The 21,800-nt window shown below is 48.9% G+C and overlaps 3 protein-coding genes across 8 annotated transcripts in view; 2 read left to right on the top strand and 1 right to left on the bottom strand.

The window, feature by feature from the left end:
• Positions 1-7: 7 nt before the first annotated feature.
• ENOPH1 (enolase-phosphatase 1) lies at positions 8-8,549 on the bottom strand. The gene is made up of 6 exons (XM_040063720.2): positions 8,428-8,549; positions 5,447-5,548; positions 4,385-4,587; positions 3,335-3,467; positions 2,958-3,081; positions 8-1,932 (listed from the first exon to the last, which is right to left on the bottom strand). Exons 1-6 carry the CDS (start codon positions 8,509-8,511, stop codon positions 1,793-1,795), a joined length of 786 nt encoding a protein of 261 aa, XP_039919654.1. The 5' UTR covers positions 8,512-8,549; the 3' UTR covers positions 8-1,792.
• Positions 8,550-8,910: 361 nt separating this feature from the next.
• On the top strand, positions 8,911-12,869 carry HNRNPDL (heterogeneous nuclear ribonucleoprotein D like). 5 transcript variants are annotated; one of them, XR_005700743.2, is made up of 9 exons: positions 8,911-9,083; positions 9,393-9,561; positions 9,650-9,811; positions 10,057-10,188; positions 10,299-10,413; positions 10,969-11,136; positions 11,325-11,421; positions 11,806-11,909; positions 12,600-12,869. XR_005700743.2 is itself a non-coding variant. In XM_040063718.2 (8 exons), exons 1-7 carry the CDS (start codon positions 8,995-8,997, stop codon positions 11,393-11,395), a joined length of 906 nt encoding a protein of 301 aa, XP_039919652.1. In that variant the 5' UTR covers positions 8,911-8,994; the 3' UTR covers positions 11,396-11,421; positions 12,600-12,869. The 5 variants fall into 5 exon arrangements, 3 of the variants coding, with proteins under 3 accessions (XP_039919652.1, XP_039919653.1, XP_039919651.1); XR_005700742.2 differs by having other exon boundaries at positions 11,325-11,909; XM_040063718.2 differs by lacking the exon at positions 11,806-11,909.
• A 1,678-nt stretch (positions 12,870-14,547) lies between these two features.
• HNRNPD (heterogeneous nuclear ribonucleoprotein D) overlaps positions 14,548-21,800 on the top strand; it is a 9,164-nt gene continuing 1,911 nt past the window's right edge. For both annotated transcript variants that reach the window (XM_040063715.2, XM_040063716.2), the window contains exons 1-6: positions 14,548-14,790; positions 18,092-18,260; positions 19,013-19,174; positions 19,868-19,999; positions 20,850-20,949; positions 21,039-21,185. In XM_040063715.2, coding sequence (XP_039919649.1) covers positions 14,600-14,790; positions 18,092-18,260; positions 19,013-19,174; positions 19,868-19,999; positions 20,850-20,949; positions 21,039-21,185 — 901 coding nt within the window. In that variant the 5' untranslated portion in view covers positions 14,548-14,599. The remainder of the gene's footprint in view (positions 14,791-18,091; positions 18,261-19,012; positions 19,175-19,867; positions 20,000-20,849; positions 20,950-21,038; positions 21,186-21,800) is intronic.

The following is a 21,800-nucleotide window of genomic DNA, read 5'->3' as shown; positions in this document are numbered from 1 at the left end:
ATAAAGTGCTTTTATGGAGAAAGTGAGCTTTATTTTTGTCCTTACCCCAAGCATAGCTTTCTGATGGCAAAGGCAAAACAAAAGGTGAGTATTTATTTACAGTGTAATGATTAGCATTATCAGTTAAGGAAGCCAGGGACCATTCAGCCATGCAGATAAACTTACTGTAACAGCACTAATTAGCAGGCTCTTTCTAGGAGCAGGATCACACCCATTGCACAGCCCAGAAAGGCATCTGGACTAGTTGCCCCACAGCCGACCTGCTGCTATGAAATTTTCAGAAGGGCCATGCTGGCACAATGTGGTTTCCTCCCCAAGTGCCTGTCTCTTCCTTGTTCTTTACCCATCAGCCTCCCTCAACAGGGACAGCTGTGGGTGTAGGTCAGAGCTCAGGAAGGCAGCATGCAGATTTTGCATTCTGGCTGGCTGTGAGGGCAAGACATCTGTGCATGAAGTGCCAGCAGCAGGGAATGGGGGAATGGGGATTTCAGACAGGAGTTTCAGACTGCCTCTGACTCCACTACTACCAGGTATAACCTACCTGTGGCTCTCACTCTTGCACTGAGCCACAGCTCAAATCCTAAAATGGTCAGGGAAGTAGTACAGCTGCCTTGGCAGGACAAGGCTGCTGCCTTAAAGAAAGGACTGGGGAAGGTGAAAGCAGGAACACAGTGTTCACAGGTTTAGAAATAAAATTTAAAAATTGCCTTTTAGGTGCTGGGATCACTGGTGCTAAGACAGGAAGGCTAAATGCTGTGATGGAGTGAACACAATGAAAGCAAAGTTGTTTTTATTTACTACATTAGGAAAAGCTCCATGACCATCTGATCTACATTGGCACAATTTAGGTAAGGTGAAGAGGTCAGGGGTTTAATTCTCATCAAATGCAGCAGGATGTCTGCCCTCAGGAGCAGTCTGTCAAGGTTTGCTCACAGCTGACCAGTGCTATGAACATGTGACTGGGTGATGATGGCTGGAGGAGGAGCTCCATGGGTCAGTGCTGAGATACTTCAGAAATGCTGTCAAGCGGACTTGGGGGTTCAGGCAGTTGTATTCCCATAGCCCAGCACCATGATGCAGCAGTGAAGCATGTCTACATTTAATTTCTAAAGCTGTGTTTATATATACTCGACTTCATTCTGGGTAGGCTGGCTGTGGAGCTCTAAGCAGCTTCCAAATGCAAGGTGTTTTGTACCTAGAGCTGCTGCAGACACAGCCAAGGTAGGCACTGTTCCTTGTCCAAAGAGCTTGCCTGCAGCAAGGGCTGGCTTTTTCTCTGGCAGCCCGAACCCACTGTATTAGAGCCCACAATTGGCATTTTCCTTTGGGAATCCTAACTGTGAATGTTTTTGACTTAGCCAGAAGTCCTATCTCCAGGGAGAAGACCAAATATCCCCCCGTGGTTCCCAGAGCTCCCTCTGGGACAAGGGGACATAAACCTTGTTTGCAGACTGCTTCTAAAAATGACAGAGCTCACGGTGGGGCATCTCAGCACCAGATTTCAGTGGATGAGTCTGAAGGAAGCATTCCCGTAGCTAACTGCTAACCAGGAAAGGGGAGGAGCAGCAGGGCCCACGGGTGCTGCTCCCTGCCCTGTTCCCAGCTCCAGCTGGCAGCAGGCCTGTCCTACTGCACAAGGGACCCCACGCCATACTCTCCATCCATACCTGCCTGCACGAGGCCCAAGACATAACGTGGATTTGGTTTGAAATTCGGATTATGGACAAAATAACCTAACATTTCACAAGGACAATTAGGCGAAGCACAGTCTTTTGTGCGTGCACCGCTTCCCCTAAGTGGAGGAAGGCAAGAAAAGTTCGGTGAAAGACGAGATGAGGCTGTAATAGGATTTCTCATCGTCCGTCAGTCCCGCGTTGCCTGGTCTGATCACCACAGCCACGTGAGTGTCCGCCTCCTCGGCCGCATTGGCTTCTGAAACACAGCGGGGAGAGCGGAGGTGAGAGCTGCTGACTGACCCCTTCACAGCAGGGGCCTTAGGGCTTGAGGATGCCCCAAAACACTCGAGTGCTCTTAGAGGCTGAGACTGAGGAAGCAGCCTTCGCACGTGGCAGGGCTCTAGAGGAAGCAGCTCCTGGCAGACCTGCTGTGGATGGCTGTAGCTGCAGGAATGGACGGGAGCCGGCTGCCTCACCATCCCCTCCCCTCTGCCAGCTGATGCCTGTCCAAGGCACCTTGCAGGCAGCACGCACCATCAGCTTGATTCCTGCTCCATCGGCTCGATTCCTGTCATGAGGCTGTGGTCAGCCTATGGCATTTGTGAGCCAACCCCCCACCCCAGTCACTTCTCACAAGCTTCTTTTTGCTCCCTGAGCACAGAAGGCCACTGGAAGATGATCCAGGGGAAAGGAGGTAAGTACAAGCTCCCACCAGCTCTGCTGCCAAGGCTGGAGAGGAGGTAAGGACTAACTCTGGGGACTGAGCTGGCTTAGACTGAGACCCAGTGCCATTTCTGCCAGAAAGATGTTTCCAGCAAAAGCAGGAAATCAAATTGGCTTCTCAAGCCTGGCTTTCCAGGGGTCAAGCCTTGGTAACCTGAAGCGATGTTTTCCTGCTGCTGAACACAACCTCACCATGAGTGGCACGAAGAACCAGCCACGTAGCAACACAGCAAACACCATCATTTCCCCTGAGCACTGGCCAAACCACTGACCCTGTTTGTAAATGGGGCATGCTGCAGCTCTGCTTCAGCAGTCTCTCCCTCCTGGCTGGTGCAAAGGCAGGTTTTCCACTTGACCTGTTTTCCCCCATTGCACACGGACATCCCACTGCTCGCTGCGTGCAAGACCAGGTGTGTAAAGAAGGGGGATGGCAGCAGCTAGAGGGAAGGTGCTGAAGAAGCATTTCTGGGCTGCTTGTGAGAAGTCAGCAGCACACCTCTGAAGAGCACCTGCCTCCCCTGCACAGGTGAGAGTCAGTAGGGCTGGCAGGTCACGTACCTCGAGGGACATCTGTCAGGAAGAGGATGTTGTTGGTGGCGCACCCAATACTGGCGGCGATCCTCCTGTAGCTCTCACTTTCTACCTTGGGGCCTATTTTGGTATCAAAGTGGCCGTCAAAGAGCTGAAAGAGAGAGAGAAGCACAGGCCATTGCTGAGTGCTACCTGAAGAGCAGGGATAAACCTCCCTCCCTCCCCTTCTGCCACAGTAATGAGGCGTTGGTGCAGCCATGCTCTCACAGTCAACCGCTTGAGCTGAATTCTGCCCCACCTTCCTGTCACAAAGAACTCATACACAAAGTATTACAGCAAGGGAGGCTGTGAGGGGAGTGCTCTGCAGGGGGAGAAGCTGTAAGGAAGGTGGTAAGGTTATCTACCTCTAGGATATCACCTTCTGTAGAGTATCCAAACAGAAGCTTCTGGGCTTCAACGCTGCCTGAAGAGTAAATATAGACTTTCATCCCTGCTTCCCGCCACTTCCGGATGGCTGGAACAACGTCCTCGAAGATTCTGGAGGAAAACAGGACAGCAGGTAAGGGCAAACCCAGAAGCACCTGGGTTTTATTAGCCAGGCACTGTGACAATTAGTTTTGTCCCATTAGTTTGTAAGGGGACTTAATTTTCAATCTGCTCAGGGATCCTGGAACCAGGGAGTCTCAGCTGCAGGTGACATAGAGCTGGGCAAGGAGAGTTTAGAGATCTCACTCCTTGAATACAGCCAAGCAGGCAGCTTTCTCCACAGTTTTTGGGTCACTGTAAGACAATTTAGCCTTGTTTATAAAAACGAATCCAACAGGATATCTATCTCTCTTGACTTGTTTTTGGGGTTTGTTACTTTCTCTGGTGGATGTTTACATTTTTCTGGGAGCTCATTTTCTTCTTCCTCATTCCTCATTTGACAAAACACTTTGTGAATTTATGGGCTTGTTTTACTTACTTAGAGACCTGCAATTAATAGTTTAACCAAGTATCTCTTAAATAAGAAAATCAGGTTAAATTTCAGTTGTCCCTATTTATGCACTCCTGCGTTGTGGCTGAAACATAAAGAGGAACCTGAAGACAAAAAGAAGTGGTAAGGCAGGAAACACACAGGTAAAAGACAAAGCAGGAGGAAACAACTGAAAGGGTCTGACCCTGCAGCCCTGGTGTGTTTGTACTTTTTCCAGAATAAGAGTGCAATTTGGGGGTAAAAAATGCAAGATGGAAAACGGTAAGAAGCTCATAATTATGCCTTAGACTCTTGGTTTACCAAGAAATCTCTCAAACATTGGCTTATCTGCTGAGCTAGTGATGCAACTTGTACTTGTAAGAGGGGCTGTTCCCAGGAATAGCTTATGCAGCTGTTCTGCTAATAAACTTTTAGGAAAGATGCCCCCCATCCCTGCCCCCCACGTAGGGGGCACACAACTACTCACACAATTACTCACTCTCCTTTGACGTGCCCCGTGGCATAGGCTGCCCTCCACATGTGGCCCTGCAGCTGCTTCAGCGCCGTGGTTTTCCTGTCCAGGGACATCTGCCAGTGCACGTTGTCTACAACCGCCTGGATGACGCGCTCCAGCTCCTCTTCCCCGCTGCCGCTCTCCAAAGGGATCGGCACGGCCCCGTCCAGGCTGGAGTCCTCCTGAGCCTGGGAAGTGGCGTCAGAGCGTGATGTTAACAATGCCAAGGTTGTGGGCTTGATCCCTGTACGGGCCATTCACTGAAGAGCTGGGCTGGCTGATCCTTGCAGACCCCCTCCAACTCAGAATATTCCGTGATTCGGCGCAATCATCCGCGGTAAAAAGAGGGGAGGGGAGAGGTGGGGCAATTTCAACACCTCTGATGTAGCAAAGTGGTCTAACACCTGCCTCCCTGTGCAGGACACTGCTTGAACCGCTCTTCACACCAGGGGTTACAACGATGTCTGAATGCTTTTCTCAATGGAAATTTGAGACTTCAGTTGTGTTTAGAACTACTTGCTCGAATTGTACTTTCCAAACCAAACAATCAGCATTACTGTAGCCGTATTGTAAATACTCCAATGAGAGCTATGCTTGCTTAAATATTTAATTACTGTAATTAAGGCAAATAAGCAAATGCATCTGTTGGCTTCAGCCAGAAGTCTCAAATTGATGCTGTGTCCCTGTACAGAGGCAGCATCCACTGCCCTGTGTGGAACAAGTGCTCTGCCACCCCCCCGAGCTGCTTCCCAAAAGAGGTTTGGATTCAACAAGAGAAGGGCACGGTGCAGGCAAAAAAACTGAGAAGTCTTGGCTCAGCTGCTGCCCGGGGGCTGTGAAGGGCAAACTGAGCTGAGGGAAGCTGCTGCCTGCCAAACACACTCCATGCTTTGGATGGGGGAGAATCCAACCATCAAGGCAACCGGCCTCCATGGATGAGGGCAAAGAGAGAGAGATGAATGTGGGGTGACTGGGACAGTCCGAGTGACCTGAAGCCTCGGGCATGCTATGAAAATGCAGAGACACAGAATAACTCTGTTACTTCACCTGTTTCCTCAGGAGCCCGACGTCCCGCTGGCACTCCTCCTCCTCCCAGTGAGCACGCAGGTACTCCTTCACGTTGTCTTTGATGTAAGGGAACAAGGTCTCCTGGCAGAAAAACAGGCTGCTCCTTTAACCTGGCACAGCTAAGGCTGACTGCCTTTTAAAGGAACCGTTCGCACATGCTGCTGTACAGTTATTTTCCCAAATTTAAGCTGCCCCTAGAGCGCTGCAGCCTGTGAAACTTCCTGCCAAGGGTGTCTGCCTGGTCACAGGACTGAGCCAGCCTCAGGCCATGATCAGTGCAGGTGGATTTTTTAACACGAATGTTTACACAGCTGAAAGTTTGAAAGCCTGCGATGGAAAGGCGGGCGATCGCTTTTCCTGGGCTTGCCAAAAAATGTCTCAAATGGCACATGTGACCCCACATTCCCACCAGCTGAGGAGTACGAGGTTGACAATGCATGTACTCTGAACAGATAAATTATGCTATTGTATTTTTGATGGGGCACTTGTCCTAGCAAAGGTCATTCTGAAAACACACCTCAACCTCACACCAAAGCTGGATGACCTTTTAAAATGAAAAGCCTGGTCCAGTGACACTGAACTCCACAGGACAATCTTGCAAATGAAATGAAATTGGGTTTGGGAGAAGTGCCACAGGAAAATTACAAACCTTCACAGAGGTCCCAAGGGCAACTAGAAACAATCACAAATTGCTCTCATTAGTGGTGTTTCACGAGTCAGAAGCCACAAGCAGCCACCGTGCATCTCTGGGTGTGGGAAAAGCCTCAGGTCAAGGAGAAGGGCAGGGAAGTCCTTCCTTCGGGCAGAGAACTGAGCTTTTCTTAATTGGGAAAAAACTAACCTGAACTCACATCTCCTCAAAAAATGGCCCACAGTTTTTTGATCCTTGTTGTATGTCATTAGCTTGTTATTGAATTAAGAAAGCAGTGGTCCTTGGAACATGATGTGGTGGCAGAACTGCAGCATTTTCTATTGCTCTAATATTGTGTTTTCCATATTTTAAATATAATGCAAATTGCTTAAAACTTGTCTAGGGAAATCAAAAGCCTTGTAATACCCCCAGTTACTCTCTCATTTCCTTTACTTTCAAACTATCTTTTAAATCATGGAGGAAATTAGAGAATCCACTGGGAAATGCAGCTGACCTGCTGGCTTGGTTTAGCCTCCTTTACAACCCAGATGCCAAAAGGACCCAATTGTTTTTCAAAGGCAGTGTTTCATATTCCCGTGCTGGCTAAGAAAAACTTCCAAACAGACTCTGAAAGATCAGTGGATTCTGTGATTTGGGGGATTTTAAAAGGGTAAAAGTCTTGGTCCGCTGGCAAATGCATCGGTCTGTGAACTAAGAGGGGACACCCATGTCCACCATGGAGTACTGAACAGCCCGTGGGACAGATGGTTTATGGATGTCAATAGTGATCCCAGTTAATGATATACTAAGGTTAACAGGCCATGAGTCTGTGTGGAATAAAGCCTCCAAATACTCTCTTTTCTGGTATCTTTCCTTAATCAACTGACTCATTCTATTTCCTTACTTTGCAGATGCAGTAATTCTAACATAAGAGAAAGGATTAAATAAAATAGTTTAATATTGAAGAATAAAGTGTCCACTGAAGCATCAGTGGACCTTTCAAAGGCAAAGAGTGGTTAACTGAAAGACCATATGAAATAACTTGTTCCAAGCATTTTCAGGATTGCCACCAAACTGAATTTTATTGCAACCAAAACTCACTTGGCCTGCCTGCAACAGGAAGATTTTGGGTGGAAACCCAAAGTCTCAGGTGAATGGCATGCTGTTTGCACAACTGCAGAACGGCTTCAAGGTGGACAGAAACAACTTAGTTGCCCTGTTAGATGTTTAGTAAGAAACCTGAGCTGTCCAAACTGTTTGAATTTAAATTTATTGAGGGGAGGGAGGCAGCTGTAATGCCGTCTAGGCCTGAAGTTTCTTCAAGAGCACTGGAAGAACACGGACAGGAAAGATGTAGGTCATGCTGTTCATCTGTTAAACTGTGTTAGCAGAAGCCTCTAGAAAGCCTGGAAGGAGCCTTCACCTGCCATGTGGGTCACAAAGCACCTCTGTAAGCCACCGGCTGCAAAGATCTACCAAAAGCTGTAATGCCTCTCGGAGAAATCCCGGTTAATTAAGGGCAGGACAAGGGACACATCCGTTCGCTGTTGCAGCAAGCCGCTCCCTCCTGCGAACCGCAGCCTCCCGGAGAGGAGGCACCCGCGGCTACTACAATTTGCGGCTCTTCCCAGTCCCCTCGGTTCTGCACCTACACCGGCGTTTCCAGCAGTCTAAAGCTTTTTCCTAGGCAAGGGAAGGCACCGGCGCATTCGCTGCCGCCACGCTCGGCGCGTCCCCTGCGCTGTCCTCCCGCAGCGCCGGACACGCTCCTCCGGCACACCGGGGGCATTTGGCCGTGCCAGCCCCTCCCGAAGGGAATAACCCCGAGAACTATCGATTACTGCCAACTGGTAATTACCGAAATTAAGGCCAAGAAGCACCGTACTTCAAAGGGACCGCACTTGAGGCTCTCTGCAGACCCGGGTGCGGTGCTGCAGCTCCAGCCATCAAAGGAACAGCCCTGCTCGAGGGCTCTTCCCGGCAGAGGCTGCGAGCACTCCAACTGCCCCATATCCATGAAAACAATCCTGACCTGCCCAAATCTCCGCGGTAGTGACCCTCTCCCCAGCCCACCAAAGGGGCGGCCGATCGGCAAGACAAGGCGTATTATCCCGTGAGCAATATTCGGAAAAACGCAGAAAACGGGTCACGGCTTTGGCTCCCGGCGGCACCTCGGCCCGCCTTGGGGCGAGCTGCCAGGGCCGGGGAGATCGCGGTACGAACGGCGATGCTACGGGAGCCCCCCCGCGACGCCAGGGCCGGGGGGGGTCACGGCAGGAGCGGCGATGCTACCGGAGCACCCGCGGTGCCGGCGGCCACCGGCTCTCACCTGCACGAAGGCGATGGGGGTGGTGGTGCCCTCGATGTCCAGCAGGATGGCGCGTACCTCCGCCGGCACCGGCAGCACGCCCATGGCGGCGGCGGCGGCGGCACGTGGGGCGCACCGGGGACGCGCGGCGGCGGCGGGGAGCGCCGCGCCGGCTGCGCCCGCCCACGGAGCGCCCGCCCCGCCCCTCCCCTCCCCGCCGCCGCCGGGACGGGGTTTATGGGTCACTCGTTACAACCCACCGCCGGCCGGCCCGCTCAGCCCCGGCGCCCGCCCGTCCCGGTGCCCGGTGCGGCGGTGCCCGTGCCCGCCCGGAGCAGCGGCACCGGCCCGGCCCGGCCCGGCCCAGCCCGCGCGATGGCGGCCGCGGGGCGGCTGCTGCAGCCCCGCCGCGAGCCGCCGGGGGCGCTGCGGCGCCGGGCGGGAGAGCGGCGCTGATTGGCTGCCGGCGCGGGTATATAAGGGAGGCGCAGGCGGTGCCCGGATCTCTTCCGCCGCCATTTTCTGCCGGGCGCAGGTCTCTGCTTTCTCCGCCGCTCGCACGGGCACCCCCGCCGCCCTCGCCCCGCCATGGAGGACGCGACCGAGATGAGCGGCGGCCAGGAGGAGTTCGCCGAGGGCTCCAAGATCAACGCGAGCAAGAACCAGCAGGACGACGGGTAGGGCCCGGGGATGTGGTGGTGGGGCGGGGGGAGATGCGTGGGAGTCGCGCGTCTATCTCCGCCGCCCGCCCTGCGGCTCGGGGGGGCGGCTCGGTGGCTGCGGGGAGCGCGGCCTTCCCTTCCCTTGGCGCACCATGGCCGCGCCCGCCTTTGTGTCCCGGGCGGGTGACCCAGTTTCCACGGGGCGGGGACATGGACGGGGGGGCCGATCGGGGCCGTGACGTCACCGGCAGCCTATGGGGGCGCGGGGGGGGCGCTCCCCCGTCGCTCCCTCACCCGTATCCGTACGCGTTTCGTGCCCTCCAGGAAAATGTTCATCGGAGGCCTCAGCTGGGACACCAGCAAGAAGGACCTGACGGAGTATCTCTCGCGGTTCGGGGAGGTTGTGGATTGCACGATCAAAACAGACCCGGTCACCGGAAGATCGAGGGGTTTTGGGTTCGTGCTCTTCAAGGATGCTGCCAGCGTGGAGAAGGTGGGCGCTTTTCCTGCGGACCGATGGCATGAAGTCAGCTTGTGCAGCTGTAGCAATCTGAGACCTTGTTTTTTTGTCTGCTTTTCAGGTGTTGGAACTGAAGGAACACAAACTGGATGGGAAGTTAATAGATCCTAAAAGGGCAAAAGCGCTGAAAGGGAAGGAGCCACCCAAAAAAGTGTTTGTCGGTGGGCTGAGTCCAGATACATCTGAAGAACAGATTAAGGAGTACTTTGGTGCTTTTGGCGAGGTATAGTATAGTATATTGGCACACAACAATGGTTCTCAAGTGTAGTCTTCTCTCTCAAGAAAGAATTTGTGAGGAGGGGGTTGGCCAAAACCAGAGAAAGTTGGATCTATATGTTTCATAAAATTGTAATGATCTGATTTATAGCTGCCAGTAGTCAGCATAGATTCTGCACTGCCAGCTGGTTCTGGTGGCATAAAAAGTTGCTTACAGAGTTCTTGTATTGTTTATATTAATTTTGATTTTAGATTGAAAACATTGAACTTCCCATGGACACAAAGACGAATGAAAGGAGGGGCTTCTGTTTTATCACATACACAGATGAAGAGCCAGTAAAGAAGTTACTAGAGAGCAGATACCACCAGATTGGTTCAGGCAAGGTGGGAAAACTCTTGTTCTTAGCATGTGAAATCTGTGTCTGCAGGTTTCTTTGAAAGCAACTCCCAAAATGCTCTTGGAATTCTTAGTTAAAAGATTTCTGTCCTTACAGTGTGAGATCAAAGTAGCACAGCCCAAAGAGGTGTACAGGCAGCAGCAGCAGCAGCAGAAAGGAGGGAAAAGCAATTCCTCTGGCGGACGTGGAGGCGGACGGGGACGTGGACGGGGTGAGTGTTTTCAGTGGTTCTATTATTGTAAGTACTTACCAGCCACTCAGGTGTTTGTAGATATTGCAGGCTGTGTGCAGATCTCCTGTTTAAATCAAATGCCTAAGGTAGTCTGTTAGTAAGTGGTGCTTTCGTGGTTATGGTTGCTTGTTGGAGCTGAGGAATTTCCTCTCGTTCTGCTCTCACTGAAGTGGTGAAGAGGCAAGGGGGTTGTTGGGTGCTTTTGTACACCCTTAGCGGACAGTGTAGCCAGTACAGTTACACTTTCACTTAATTGGTGCACCGGGGAGAGGCCGGCAGCTGTTCGCTAAGGAGTAGGGTGGTCACTTTGCTGCACCTTCAAATGGATCAGAAGGAATCAGCTGTTATGTTACAGGTTAATGCATCTCAATCTTTAAAGGTCACAACTCAGACCACACAGTAGGGCTCGTCCTGTGGTGTCACTTGGTGCTCAGGCAATTACTGATTGTTCTTCTATCCAAACAGTCAGATGAAGGGGCACGGGAGAGGAGTGAAATAAGTTTTGAAACTTACACTTGCTGTACTTGGTTTCAGGTCAGGGACAAAACTGGAACCAAGGATTTAACAACTATTATGATCAAGGCTATGGGAATTACAACAGTGCTTACAGTGATCAGAGCTACAGTGGCTACGGAGGCTACGACTACTCTGGGTACAACTATCCCAACTATGGATATGGGCCGGGATACACAGATTACAGTGGTAAGTGGTTTTGCCCTCATTCCCTATAACAAGAGCATGCATCCCCTCTCTGGAACGTTGCTCTTACTTGGCCCATGGCTCTAAAGATGAGATCTCTTGGCGTGCTGCTGCTGTGTGTGTGAAGTCTCCTTCTGAGGCTGCGTGTTAACGCTTGTGGGTTCTGTTCTTTCCCCACACGTTACCTCCAGGCCAGCAAAGCACGTATGGGAAGGCGTCCCGTGGCGGCGGCAACCACCAAAACAACTACCAGCCGTACTAAAGCAGTACCTAGTACCTGACCAACAGGTGTGTACAAGAGCGCAAGCTCCACTCCCACTACGTCTAATCTAATTTAAAGATCAATAGACAAACGAAGAGTAAAACCTTGCCTAGCATGACTTTTCCTTTAATTAAGCTTTTGTTAACTTAAAAAATACCTTTTTTTTTTTAAAACCAGCTTTGCCTACGTGTCTATAGATCTTTAACTTTGTAAAAACGTGACTTTATCTTCTTTAGTACTTCAGAAAAACATAAGAGTTTTTCTGGTTTGCGTTGTGTACCAGGTGGTCTAGAGGAATAATTAAACTTAATAGAAGTATTAACAGGTAAAGTACTGAAATGGGTACAACTTAAGGAAAACAAGAATGTTGTCTTCTAACTCTGACATTATACCTTGTTTGTACCCGCCAGCGGGAACTTCATTGCAGGCCGTGTGTCACCCTGACCACGTCTATCTCTGGGGTCGCACGTTGCAGGCAGAGCGCAAGGCATACACCAGAAAACGCTGTCCTGTGGTATGGTCTCTTCCAACTTCATGTACCAGCGTAAAGATTAAAGTGGAAAACTTCAGACTTTGGCTTCTTTTTTTAATCTTTTTTGGAGATTAAGTGTCTTTAACTTAAATGGTTTTTTACAGGAGTTAAAGTACATAAATGCCTTTACAGCTTAATCATTTGGTCTTCTGTTTAGTGTTGTATTTCAATTGTGGAACCTCATTTTAAATGTGCATTCTTTAAGATTTTAATGCTTGCTTTTTTCTTTTTATAGCTAATAGTGAAATCTGCAAACCAAAACGAACTTTTAAATCTGGATAAACATTAAAGATCATATGCATATGGACTGCCTGAGCTAAAGTGACCTGACTTGTGTTGCACATAAGTCGTTTAGTTGTATAAACGAATAATCAGAAAGCCTTTTGGCGGTGTTTGCAGTGGAAAAGAAAGAGCCTGCTTACTTACCTAAATGGGATGGTGGTTGTTTTGGAACAGCCTCCTAGATGGGCTGAATGGCAAGATTTGGGAAAATAAATTACTGATGGGTAACTAAACGAACCTCTTGTGTTACCTTTTTAAATATGCATATGATCTTTAACAGTGAAGAAAGGAATATATAGAAGACTTAAAGCAGTTCATGAAAATGGACCTTTTAAACAATCCTGTAGTAACTGTCACAGATCTGACGTGCATTTTGTCTTGATTTTTTAGGTAGAGATGCTGCAACAAAAAGCCATCTTGCAACGCATCGTGAGTGAATGGAGGGTGGTCTTCGTGAGAGGAAATGACTATTTTGTAAAAGACTTTTAGTGTATGACACAACTGTGTCCAACTGTACATAGCGGCCGACTAGTTTTCTTTTATGGTTTTTACTTTCTTTTTGCCATTCATGTTATGACACAATGTGGACTTGTGTTTATACAAACTTTATTTGTATAATTTCATGTTAAAAGATTCTCTAATAAATGCTTACTTAAGTGAGTGTGTAGTCTTGCTGTCACCTTAAAGTGGTGTAACTCTAGTTCTACGTGGATAGAAGGGCACGTACCTCTCAGGAGATCAGGTTACTGTGAGAACAGGTCCATACACCCCATTCTTCCTCCCGATCTCTCCTGAGACCACCAGAGTGCTTGGAATTAGCATCACAGTGGAACATGGCAGAGTCACGTCTGCTCCCTGCAGCATCGAGGGGAGAGTGGTCTGTGGCACAATGCTGCCGGTTTTGTACATCTCAGGAGGGATCTGAACTACAGCAACACCTTTTCAATGCTGATAGCACTGTTTGAGGAGCTGGAGCTTTTCAAGATTTAAAACTTCAAGTATTCTAGAACCTAGCATAATTACTTTCCTACACCCCTTCTATTCCAATTCCAAGCAGGAGATTCTTGAACTTTAGGGTCAGCAGCTATTTTCTGTACAACTTGATACAAACGTGCTATATTGGACTCTTCTCCCCTGGATCAGAAAACAGGTTTCCCATCTAGTGCACACTAGCCAGCAACAACTAAAAGCCTGAGTGCCTGACTGGTGGAGAAGGAGCACTGCATTAACCCAGCACATTTCCGGATTAGGAGAGTGTTTGGGATGGGTAAAGGAGCAAATGCCTTTCATCTGAGGCAAAAGGATTGCAGCAGTGTGCATGCAGATTTGATGTTTCTCAGCACAAATACCTAGTCAAGCACCAAAATAATCGTGTGTTAAAGCTCACTGATGTCACTGACTACAAACTAAAGAATCAGCAGGAAGCCAAAGCAGTGTGTGAGTTCATTCTTATCCTGCATTCGTGAGTGCAGCTGGATCCAGCACCGTCTACAGCAACGGAGGGGCTGAGGGAGACTTGTGCCACAAGGACGTGGCTTCATGGCTGCAGTGGTTTGTTAATACCCAAAACCCTGCTAAGAACCAAGTTTTACTTTAATCTGATCCTCCTGCTCTACCTGGCCCTAGCACAGTGCAGCTGGAGTACTCTGTCCAGGCTGGGCTCCTGGAGAGGGTCCAGTGAAGGGCTGCAGAGATGATGAGAGGGCAGGAGCATCTCCCTTACGCGGAGAGACTGCAGGAGCTGGGCCTGTTTAGGCTGGAGAAGACCGAAGGGGATCGCAGCAATGCACATAAATATCTCAAAGGCAGGTGCCAAGAGGATGGTGCCAGACACTGTTCAGTGGTGCCCACTGACAGGACGAGGAGCAATGGCCACAAACCAAAACACAAGTTCCACTTCACCATGAGGAAGGATTTCTCAAGCGGAGGGTGGCAGAGCACTGAAACAGCTGCCCAGGGTGGTTGTGGAGTCTCCCTCTCTCTGGAGCCATTCCAAACCCACCCCGACTTGTTCCTGTGTCACCCGCCCCAGGTGGCCCTGCTTTGGGCGGGGGGGGTTGGACAGGACGATCTCCAGAGGCCCAGTCCGGCCGCACGGATTCTGCAATGGCCCGTGTCGGTCCCGCCGGCTCTGGACGCTCCCGGGGCCGTGCCGAGCTCCCCCCGCGCTCCCTCACGGCTCCCCGGGGGCGGTGTCACGTGTCCCGCCCGCCGCCCTCCTTCCGGCCGCCATTTTAGGTTGGGTCGGTGGCGGCGCCATTAAAAACAGGGAGCAAGAGGAGGAGGGATCGGCGGGATCGGCGCGCTCGGCCGGGGCCGCCAGCGGCGCCGGGGCCTCGGCGGGGAGGCGGCGGCACCGGGGGTGGCCGGTGCGGGGCGGCGGAGGCACCATGTCGGATCAGCAGTTCGCTCTGGACTCGACGGCGGTGGCGGCTGGCGCCGGAGGCAGCGCGGCGGAGCCGGCGGAGCAGCCTGAGGGGCAGGCGGGGGCGGGAAGCACCGATGGGGGAGGCGGCGGCGGCGGCGGGATCGAGTCGGAGGGAGCCAAGATCGACGCCAGCAAGAACGAGGAGGATGAAGGGTGAGCGGCGGGGGCGGGTTGCGTGTCCCGGGCGGGGCCCGGCGCCCCCGGCCCGGCCCGGCCCCGTTCGCCGCCCTGTTTGTTTACTTGGCGTTTACTTGGCGCCTCGGCGACGTCACTGGCCGGGCCGGGCGGCGGGGGCGGTGTCTGGTCCCGCGGTGTACAAATGGTGGGATGTGCCTCAAACTACAGACCCTTTTTACTTATTTTTCTCTTCAGCGATGCGTTTTCTCTGAGTTGAAGTGCGGTGCGTGCGTGAAGACCGTAACTCTGTGTAGCCGCATGCTCTGGTTGCAGTCGCAGCATGCTGCCCTGTGCTGCAAACATTATAGCGTGTTACCTGAGTGCCAGAGGCGTCAGGCACCGGGACTTCTTCCCGGCCTAAAACATGCCTCTGCCTCTCACGGAACTTCCTGTCGGGAGGATTATGTTAGGTGGCGTCCGAACTTGAGTAGGAGTTGAAAAGGCAGGAAGCTAAGCCGGGGGAGGTTCAGGTTATGCACCAGGAAAAGGTTTTTCACCTAGAGGGTGGTTGGGTAATGGAACAGGCTCCACAGGGAGGTGGTTACAGCACCAAGTCTGGCAGAGTTCAAGAAGTACTTGGAAAATGTTCTCAGGCACATGCTGTGGCTCTTGGGTTGTCCTGTGCAGGGCTGGGAGTTGGACCTGATGATTCCAATAGGTCCCTTCCAACTCAGCATGTTCTGTTACTCTGTTTTATGGAGAGTAGAGACAGCTTTTAATCTTCATAGGGTCTCTGCCTGGGGCAGTGTCCCTTTTGTATTGTTGGTAAAATCTGTGTGTAATAAATCCAGTGACGCGCTCTGCTGTCTCCTGTCGGGCTCATGAGAAACTCGAGCTGCAGGTCTGTTTTTGGTCAAGGCTGAAGGAGCACTAACTACTGTGTCCTGCAGATACATGCTGCAAAACCTTCCTGAGCGTCTTCCTTCTTCTCTAATAACCTGGGATGTTGCTGAGAGAGATGTTAATAATCTGGGATAATGCAGAGAGAGCAGACAGGAACCTTTTTTGAGTATTTTGCTGGGATTAGCAAAATGTAAAATGGTTTTGTTAGTTTTTATTTGTTCTTAACAGCTTCAAATGCCTTTGGAGTTTGCATGTTTGTTTTACTTATTACCCTTGAATACCCAGCAATCAAAGGGTTTTCGTGGGCAAACTCAGGTTCTTTTGAGGCAACAGAGCCTAGAAAAAGTTGTCTCTAAGCAATGCAGTGGCATTGTGCAGTGATTACATGTACCACACATTGACTTGTAGTCTAGTTCAGTCTTTTTGACCTGTCAATTCTTAATGCTGTACAGGAAACAAAGTGTTTTGACAACACTTCTGGTAGTAAACGGAAAAAAGCATATCTGTGACACCTTATGTAGCTAAGTCTGAGATTTGAAAGCTTTCCCAGTGTACTTCTGGTAACTTATTTTGGGAAACTATATGTGCTGATGTGAGTTAGACCAGCCAGACTGTGGGCTAGGTAATGCATGTATTTTACAAGCTTTGGCAGCGCTGTAACACTGCTCCTGAGTTGTTGTGCTCATGTTTGTGGTGTGGCCTTGACCTCAGCTCAAGTTTTGCCTTGGGGCTGTGGTTTATTGTAGGGGCAGACTGAAGCAGCCGTGGTTTCCTACTCTGGGACTGGGCTCAAAGGTGCAGTTACTGGGTGGAGAGATGAAAAACCATCAGAGGCTGTTGGTTTCAAGCTTGTGGTCTTGGTCTGTCTGTCCTTAGGGATGCAAAGCGGGGTCTGTATGTTAATATTGAGGCAGGTGGTTTGTGTAGCAAGTGTCATTTCAGTAGTAACTGCTAGAGCATCACTACCCCCCATGTATCAGAAACACGATGCTGCATCTTCTGTCTTCTGTTTGGCTGCTTAAAAAACCCTCCTCAGAACAGCAGATGAGCTAAGGACCTCAGTGATGGGTGAACAAAGGGCAGAAGGCTCCTCTGATTTACTGTCTACAGTATGAGGCTGCTGGTTTACTGGTGTGGGCCATTGCTTCCATGGACACAGTAAGAAGTCACAGCTGGTAGAAAGGGCTGTTGGTACTTCCTTGAAGGGAGATCTGGAACTAATTGGAAAAGTGGATAAAGGGATGGGGAATTGGTGCTCCTTCTCTACAGATTTGGAGACTTGACATCTGAAGCTCCTGAACCCCTCATCTGTATGGATGTTTGTCAGAAACTGAATGCTCTTGTTAATTTTGTGAGAGCATAGCTGGTTTAACAGAGGTAGTTCACAGGAGCAGCTTTTGATTCGAGAGAGTTTGAGTTGTGGAGGTACAATGCTTTTTTATATGATTGGCAGGAATACTTGTGCGTGGGAAGTGGTAGAGTTGGAAACATGATACAGTGGTTTTTCAGGTTTTCTGGTAACTGTCTGATAGTGAAATAAGTTGGGACAGTGAGAATGGGCAAAGCTTTGAAGAAAGTGCTTTTTAGATCATAATGGATCATATTTTTTGGTTAGAGCTCACGGTAAAATCTTCTTTATCAGTATTAGAAGAGATCATCTCAAATCAAATCCTCTTTTGAATGGGTTTCTGAGCCCTATGCCTGATAACCTGGAATGTTTCAATTTTGTGTATACTGGCTTGATTTTTTTTTTCATCTTTTATATTTATTTATTTTTATGCCTTACTAACACGGGGGGATGGTTATGATTTGATTCTAAGCTTCCAGCGTGCTTTTTAAAATACAGGTTATGAATTAAGTGCTGTAGAAATATTGGAAAGACATTCTCTTGATGAGACTGGATTATGCCAGGTGTTTATATAAGGTTTTTTGTGAGGGAAAAAGAACGTCTGACCATCCAATACTTTGCTTTTTCTTAACTGCTTTCTGGGGAAGAGAACTTGACTAAATTTATTTATTTATTTTAGTTTATTCATATGGGCATGTGTCCAGTCCAACTAGTAGATAAATGCTTCTGTTTTAACCCCACTTCCTGTGTGTGTTTCATGAGCAGTTGTGTGGAGGCTCCACAGATAATTGAATGGAATTAAACCTTTGGTGGGGATGTAAAGAAGGAGTAAAATATCTTTTTGTCACTGCTGTTGTTTCTTGGGGCTGCAGGAGAAGACAGTGAAAAATGTTTGTGTGTGTGTGGAAGTCTTTATCTGTCCCGACCAGAATCGTTTAAGCAAGTTGTCAAAAAGTGCAGGCTTGTGTGTGTAGTGACTGATAAAATCCTGTTAGTTCCGTGCATTAGGCAATTGAGCTCATAAAGTTTGGCAGTGCAGGATTTTGGGTAACACACATTTACAGATTGACTAACTTGTCTTAACAGGAAAATGTTCATCGGTGGCCTTAGCTGGGACACAACGAAGAAGGATCTGAAGGACTACTTCTCTAAGTTTGGTGAAGTGGTAGACTGCACTCTGAAGTTGGACCCCATCACTGGGAGATCGAGAGGCTTCGGCTTTGTACTCTTCAAAGAATCGGAGAGCGTGGATAAGGTAGGATCAATGTAGTGGAACACCTTCAAATTCAGGAATCAGTGATCAGGCACTAAGATGACTGTAAGCACTATTTGTACATCTTCTGGTAAAGATGATTCAGGGGTGCAGCGTGTTTCATGTGCTCGTGGAAAATGCTTTCTTTTGTGAGCCGTGTTACTCGTGATGCTGTGTCCAGGACTAGCAGTGATTCCTGAGGTATGGATTTGGGCACTTACAGGTTCTGCAAGCCATTGGACTTGGGCACTTGAAAAATGTCGTGTATAAATAAATGTCTGCTGCTGTGAAAGCAGCATTTGCAAAGAACTTCCAGTCTTTGCATTCCAGAGCTGTGATGTGAACCTCTAGAGTAGAGCCAATAGCTTTGATACATTTGGGCTCTCTCCAAGCAAAAATTAGCTGTTAGCTTTTCTAAACTGCTGTGGATACAGCGCACAGAAAAATTTTCACCTTCATGACCTTTGTGATACCTAAAGTACAGATTTTTTACTTCATAAGTTTTGAGGATGAGAAGAGTACTTTTTGAGAAATATTATATTCTTGCTTCTGCTCGGTGATAGATGGTTCCAGTTGTCAGAACTGTCAGTGTCAGTGGATAGTGATCAAAAATCACAGAACTCTTTGTTTTTGTGCAGCAAATTATTGGTGTGATCCAAGTATTGAAATAGAAGGAAATTTGGCCTTACGCAAAATATCAGTGAAACATTTAGCTTTAACTAAGCTGTGTAAGATTGTGTTTTAATTTTCCTCAGGTCATGGACCAGAAAGAACACAAGCTGAATGGGAAGGTCATTGATCCGAAAAGAGCTAAAGCCATGAAAACAAAGGAACCTGTTAAAAAGATTTTTGTTGGGGGCTTATCTCCAGACACACCTGAGGAGAAAATACGGGAATATTTTGGAGGATTTGGTGAGGTATGTGGTGAAACAAACTTTTACTTGTGTAGCCTGCATGGATGCTGATATAAGCTTAATGGCCGTTGTAGTTCCATGTGTGTTAGTGGTCAGAATTTTAGTGTTTTCATTTCAGGCTCTGAGTTGCACAGCCTGGTTTGATGGAAAGGGGAGCAGGGATAAGTCAGAGAGGGAGGCAGTGTTTTCGAGCAGGGTGCTTTTGTCAGTTGAATAAGATGCTCCAGCCACCCCAGCTCATCTCCTGTAGCAGAGATTGAGACAATTCTGCCTAAATTCTGTGCAACCCTGTGCAACAACTGTGTAGTTTCTGTCTCTCTGTCCCCAGTTTTTGGTGGTGCAGATGAGCTAAGAAACACTAAAGTTTTTAAAAGCTGGTCTTGTATAAACTTGCTATATCTGCTGCTCCCCTATTGGTTATCAGATGGTGCCAGCTTCAGGTCATAACTATGTTCAGGGAATTTGCTAAATATGTGCCCTCTGACAAACTTATAGACAGTTCACTCTGGACTAAAGACTTTTTGTCTAGGAAGTCTCATGTTCCATAGGTAGAGAACTTTGACTCTGTATTTGTAGTCAGGTTCACATTGTCATATCCAAGTTTAAGTAATTTCAATTAACAGGCATGACCTGTTAGAAGGATTTTGCAGTGACACGAATGGCAGCATAAAATGTAAAATCACTGTTTTCCACCAGGTCGAATCCATAGAGCTCCCCATGGACAACAAAACTAACAAGAGGCGTGGATTTTGCTTCATTACTTTCAAGGAGGAAGAACCAGTGAAGAAAATAATGGAAAAGAAATACCACAATGTTGGGCTTAGTAAAGTAGGTGGATTTTTTCCTAGAGAAACTGAACCATGACAACAGAGGGAATTACATTATCAGTTGCATCTGTTTGGGGATAATAGTTTGCCAGTACCTGTAAGCATTATTGTTAAGATGTAAGCATTGGGCCCGTGAAGTATTTATACAGGTGACTGTTGCCTTAATTTCTGAGCTGAGGGGGTTTCAGGTGAGGTTTTGTACTGCAGCCCGTGGGGAGAGGGCTGGGCCCCAGCACACTTCCCATCGTGCAGCTCCCACATTCTCCAGCAGTGTGGGTGGGGTGCTGTGTCATTGATCTGCTCTATCAGGCAGCGCCAGGTTTTCCTGGTAGCTGGATCTTTGTGTGTGTTCGTTCTTATAAGCAAATGTCAGTTTGTCTTAGAGAGCTAACAGAACTGAAATGAAATGGGAAGTTAGACTTCCCTGTTGGAAGCTGCATTCTTTTCAGAAACTTGGTTGAATTTCAGCCTGGTGTCATGTACTTAAAGCTGGACTGGTACTTGCACAAATGGTGGTGGAAGGTTCAGAGCTAAGCTGAGTTGAGTTCAGCAAGTTGACCCAACTCAGATTTAATCTCACTTTGCCCAAATGAATAGGCGTCAGAGGTTTAGATTAAAGGGAAAACAGAAAGGCATACAAAGGAACAGGCATTCTTTTCAGAGTGGGTTCTACTGTGTCTCACAACTGTTTTCAAATTAGACAGTGTAAGCTATGCTTTTTTTTTTTTTTTTTCCAGGGAGGGCACCAGGGTGACAAAATCCAATTTTGTGCTTAGTGTTCTGTAAGTTTAAGAGTGATGTCTGGGACTTACCTTTGCTGATTGGATCTCATGCTAACTTTCCATTTCCAGTGTGAAATAAAAGTAGCCATGTCAAAGGAACAGTACCAGCAGCAGCAGCAGTGGGGGAGTCGGGGAGGATTTGTTGGAAGAGCTCGAGGGAGAGGTGGAGGTAAGTACTCCTTAAGTACTTGTACTGCTGCAGTGTTGGAAGGTGAGGGACCAGCCTGAATGAAAATAAGTCTGAGCTTTGTGTTGCAGGCCCCAGTCAAAACTGGAACCAGGGATACAGCAGCTACTGGAACCAGGGGTATGGGAACTATGGTTACAACAGCCAAGGGTATGGCGGTTATGGAGGATATGACTACACTGGTTACAACAACTACTATGGATATGGTGACTATAGCAGTAAGTACTGAACTACTTACAAAATGTTCCAGTCTGCTGCTTGTAAGAAGATGTCTGCTTACCAGTATAAAAGATAGATGGCTTTAAAACACACTGGCTCAGGCTTCCTGCTGAGTTAGTTATCAGTATTGCTGCTGGGCACAGGGTCCTTGGACACTCCCCTGTCCCTGCTTTTCTGCTTCACTCTGTCAGGTTTGCATGGTTGTGAGGTAGGGCTGCAGTACTGCTACGAAGTCCCGTGTCTGTCCCTCGGGGGTGGGCGTGTTGCCTCTCCCGGTCATTCTGGAAGGTGTCCCTCAGCTCCCTTAGTTTGGCAGCACTTTTGGTGGGTAAGAAAGAGAGGGCCTCACCTCAGCTGCTCTGCAGACTGTTTGGCTTCTTGAAGCGGCTCTCTTGGTCAAGACGAGAACATGAGTTTGAAGGCGGCAGTGATCACGTAGCGAGTGACTGAACTCTCCATCTACAGAGGGCTGTAGTTACCGCAGCGGCGGTGGGGCTGTGGGGACATGGTCAGCAGGCAGCCACAGTTTCACACGCGCACAGTACTGGAGAGCATCTGTCTCCTGGGGCATTTTCCTGTTGGTCCTCTGGTAGATTTACTCTCCCAGTATGGCA

This window comes from Hirundo rustica, chromosome 5, assembly GCF_015227805.2.
Source record: "Hirundo rustica isolate bHirRus1 chromosome 5, bHirRus1.pri.v3, whole genome shotgun sequence".
Taxonomy (NCBI): Eukaryota; Metazoa; Chordata; class Aves; order Passeriformes; family Hirundinidae; genus Hirundo; species Hirundo rustica.
Note: the sequence above shows the minus strand (reverse complement) of the source record. Positions and strands in the feature narration are given on the sequence as shown.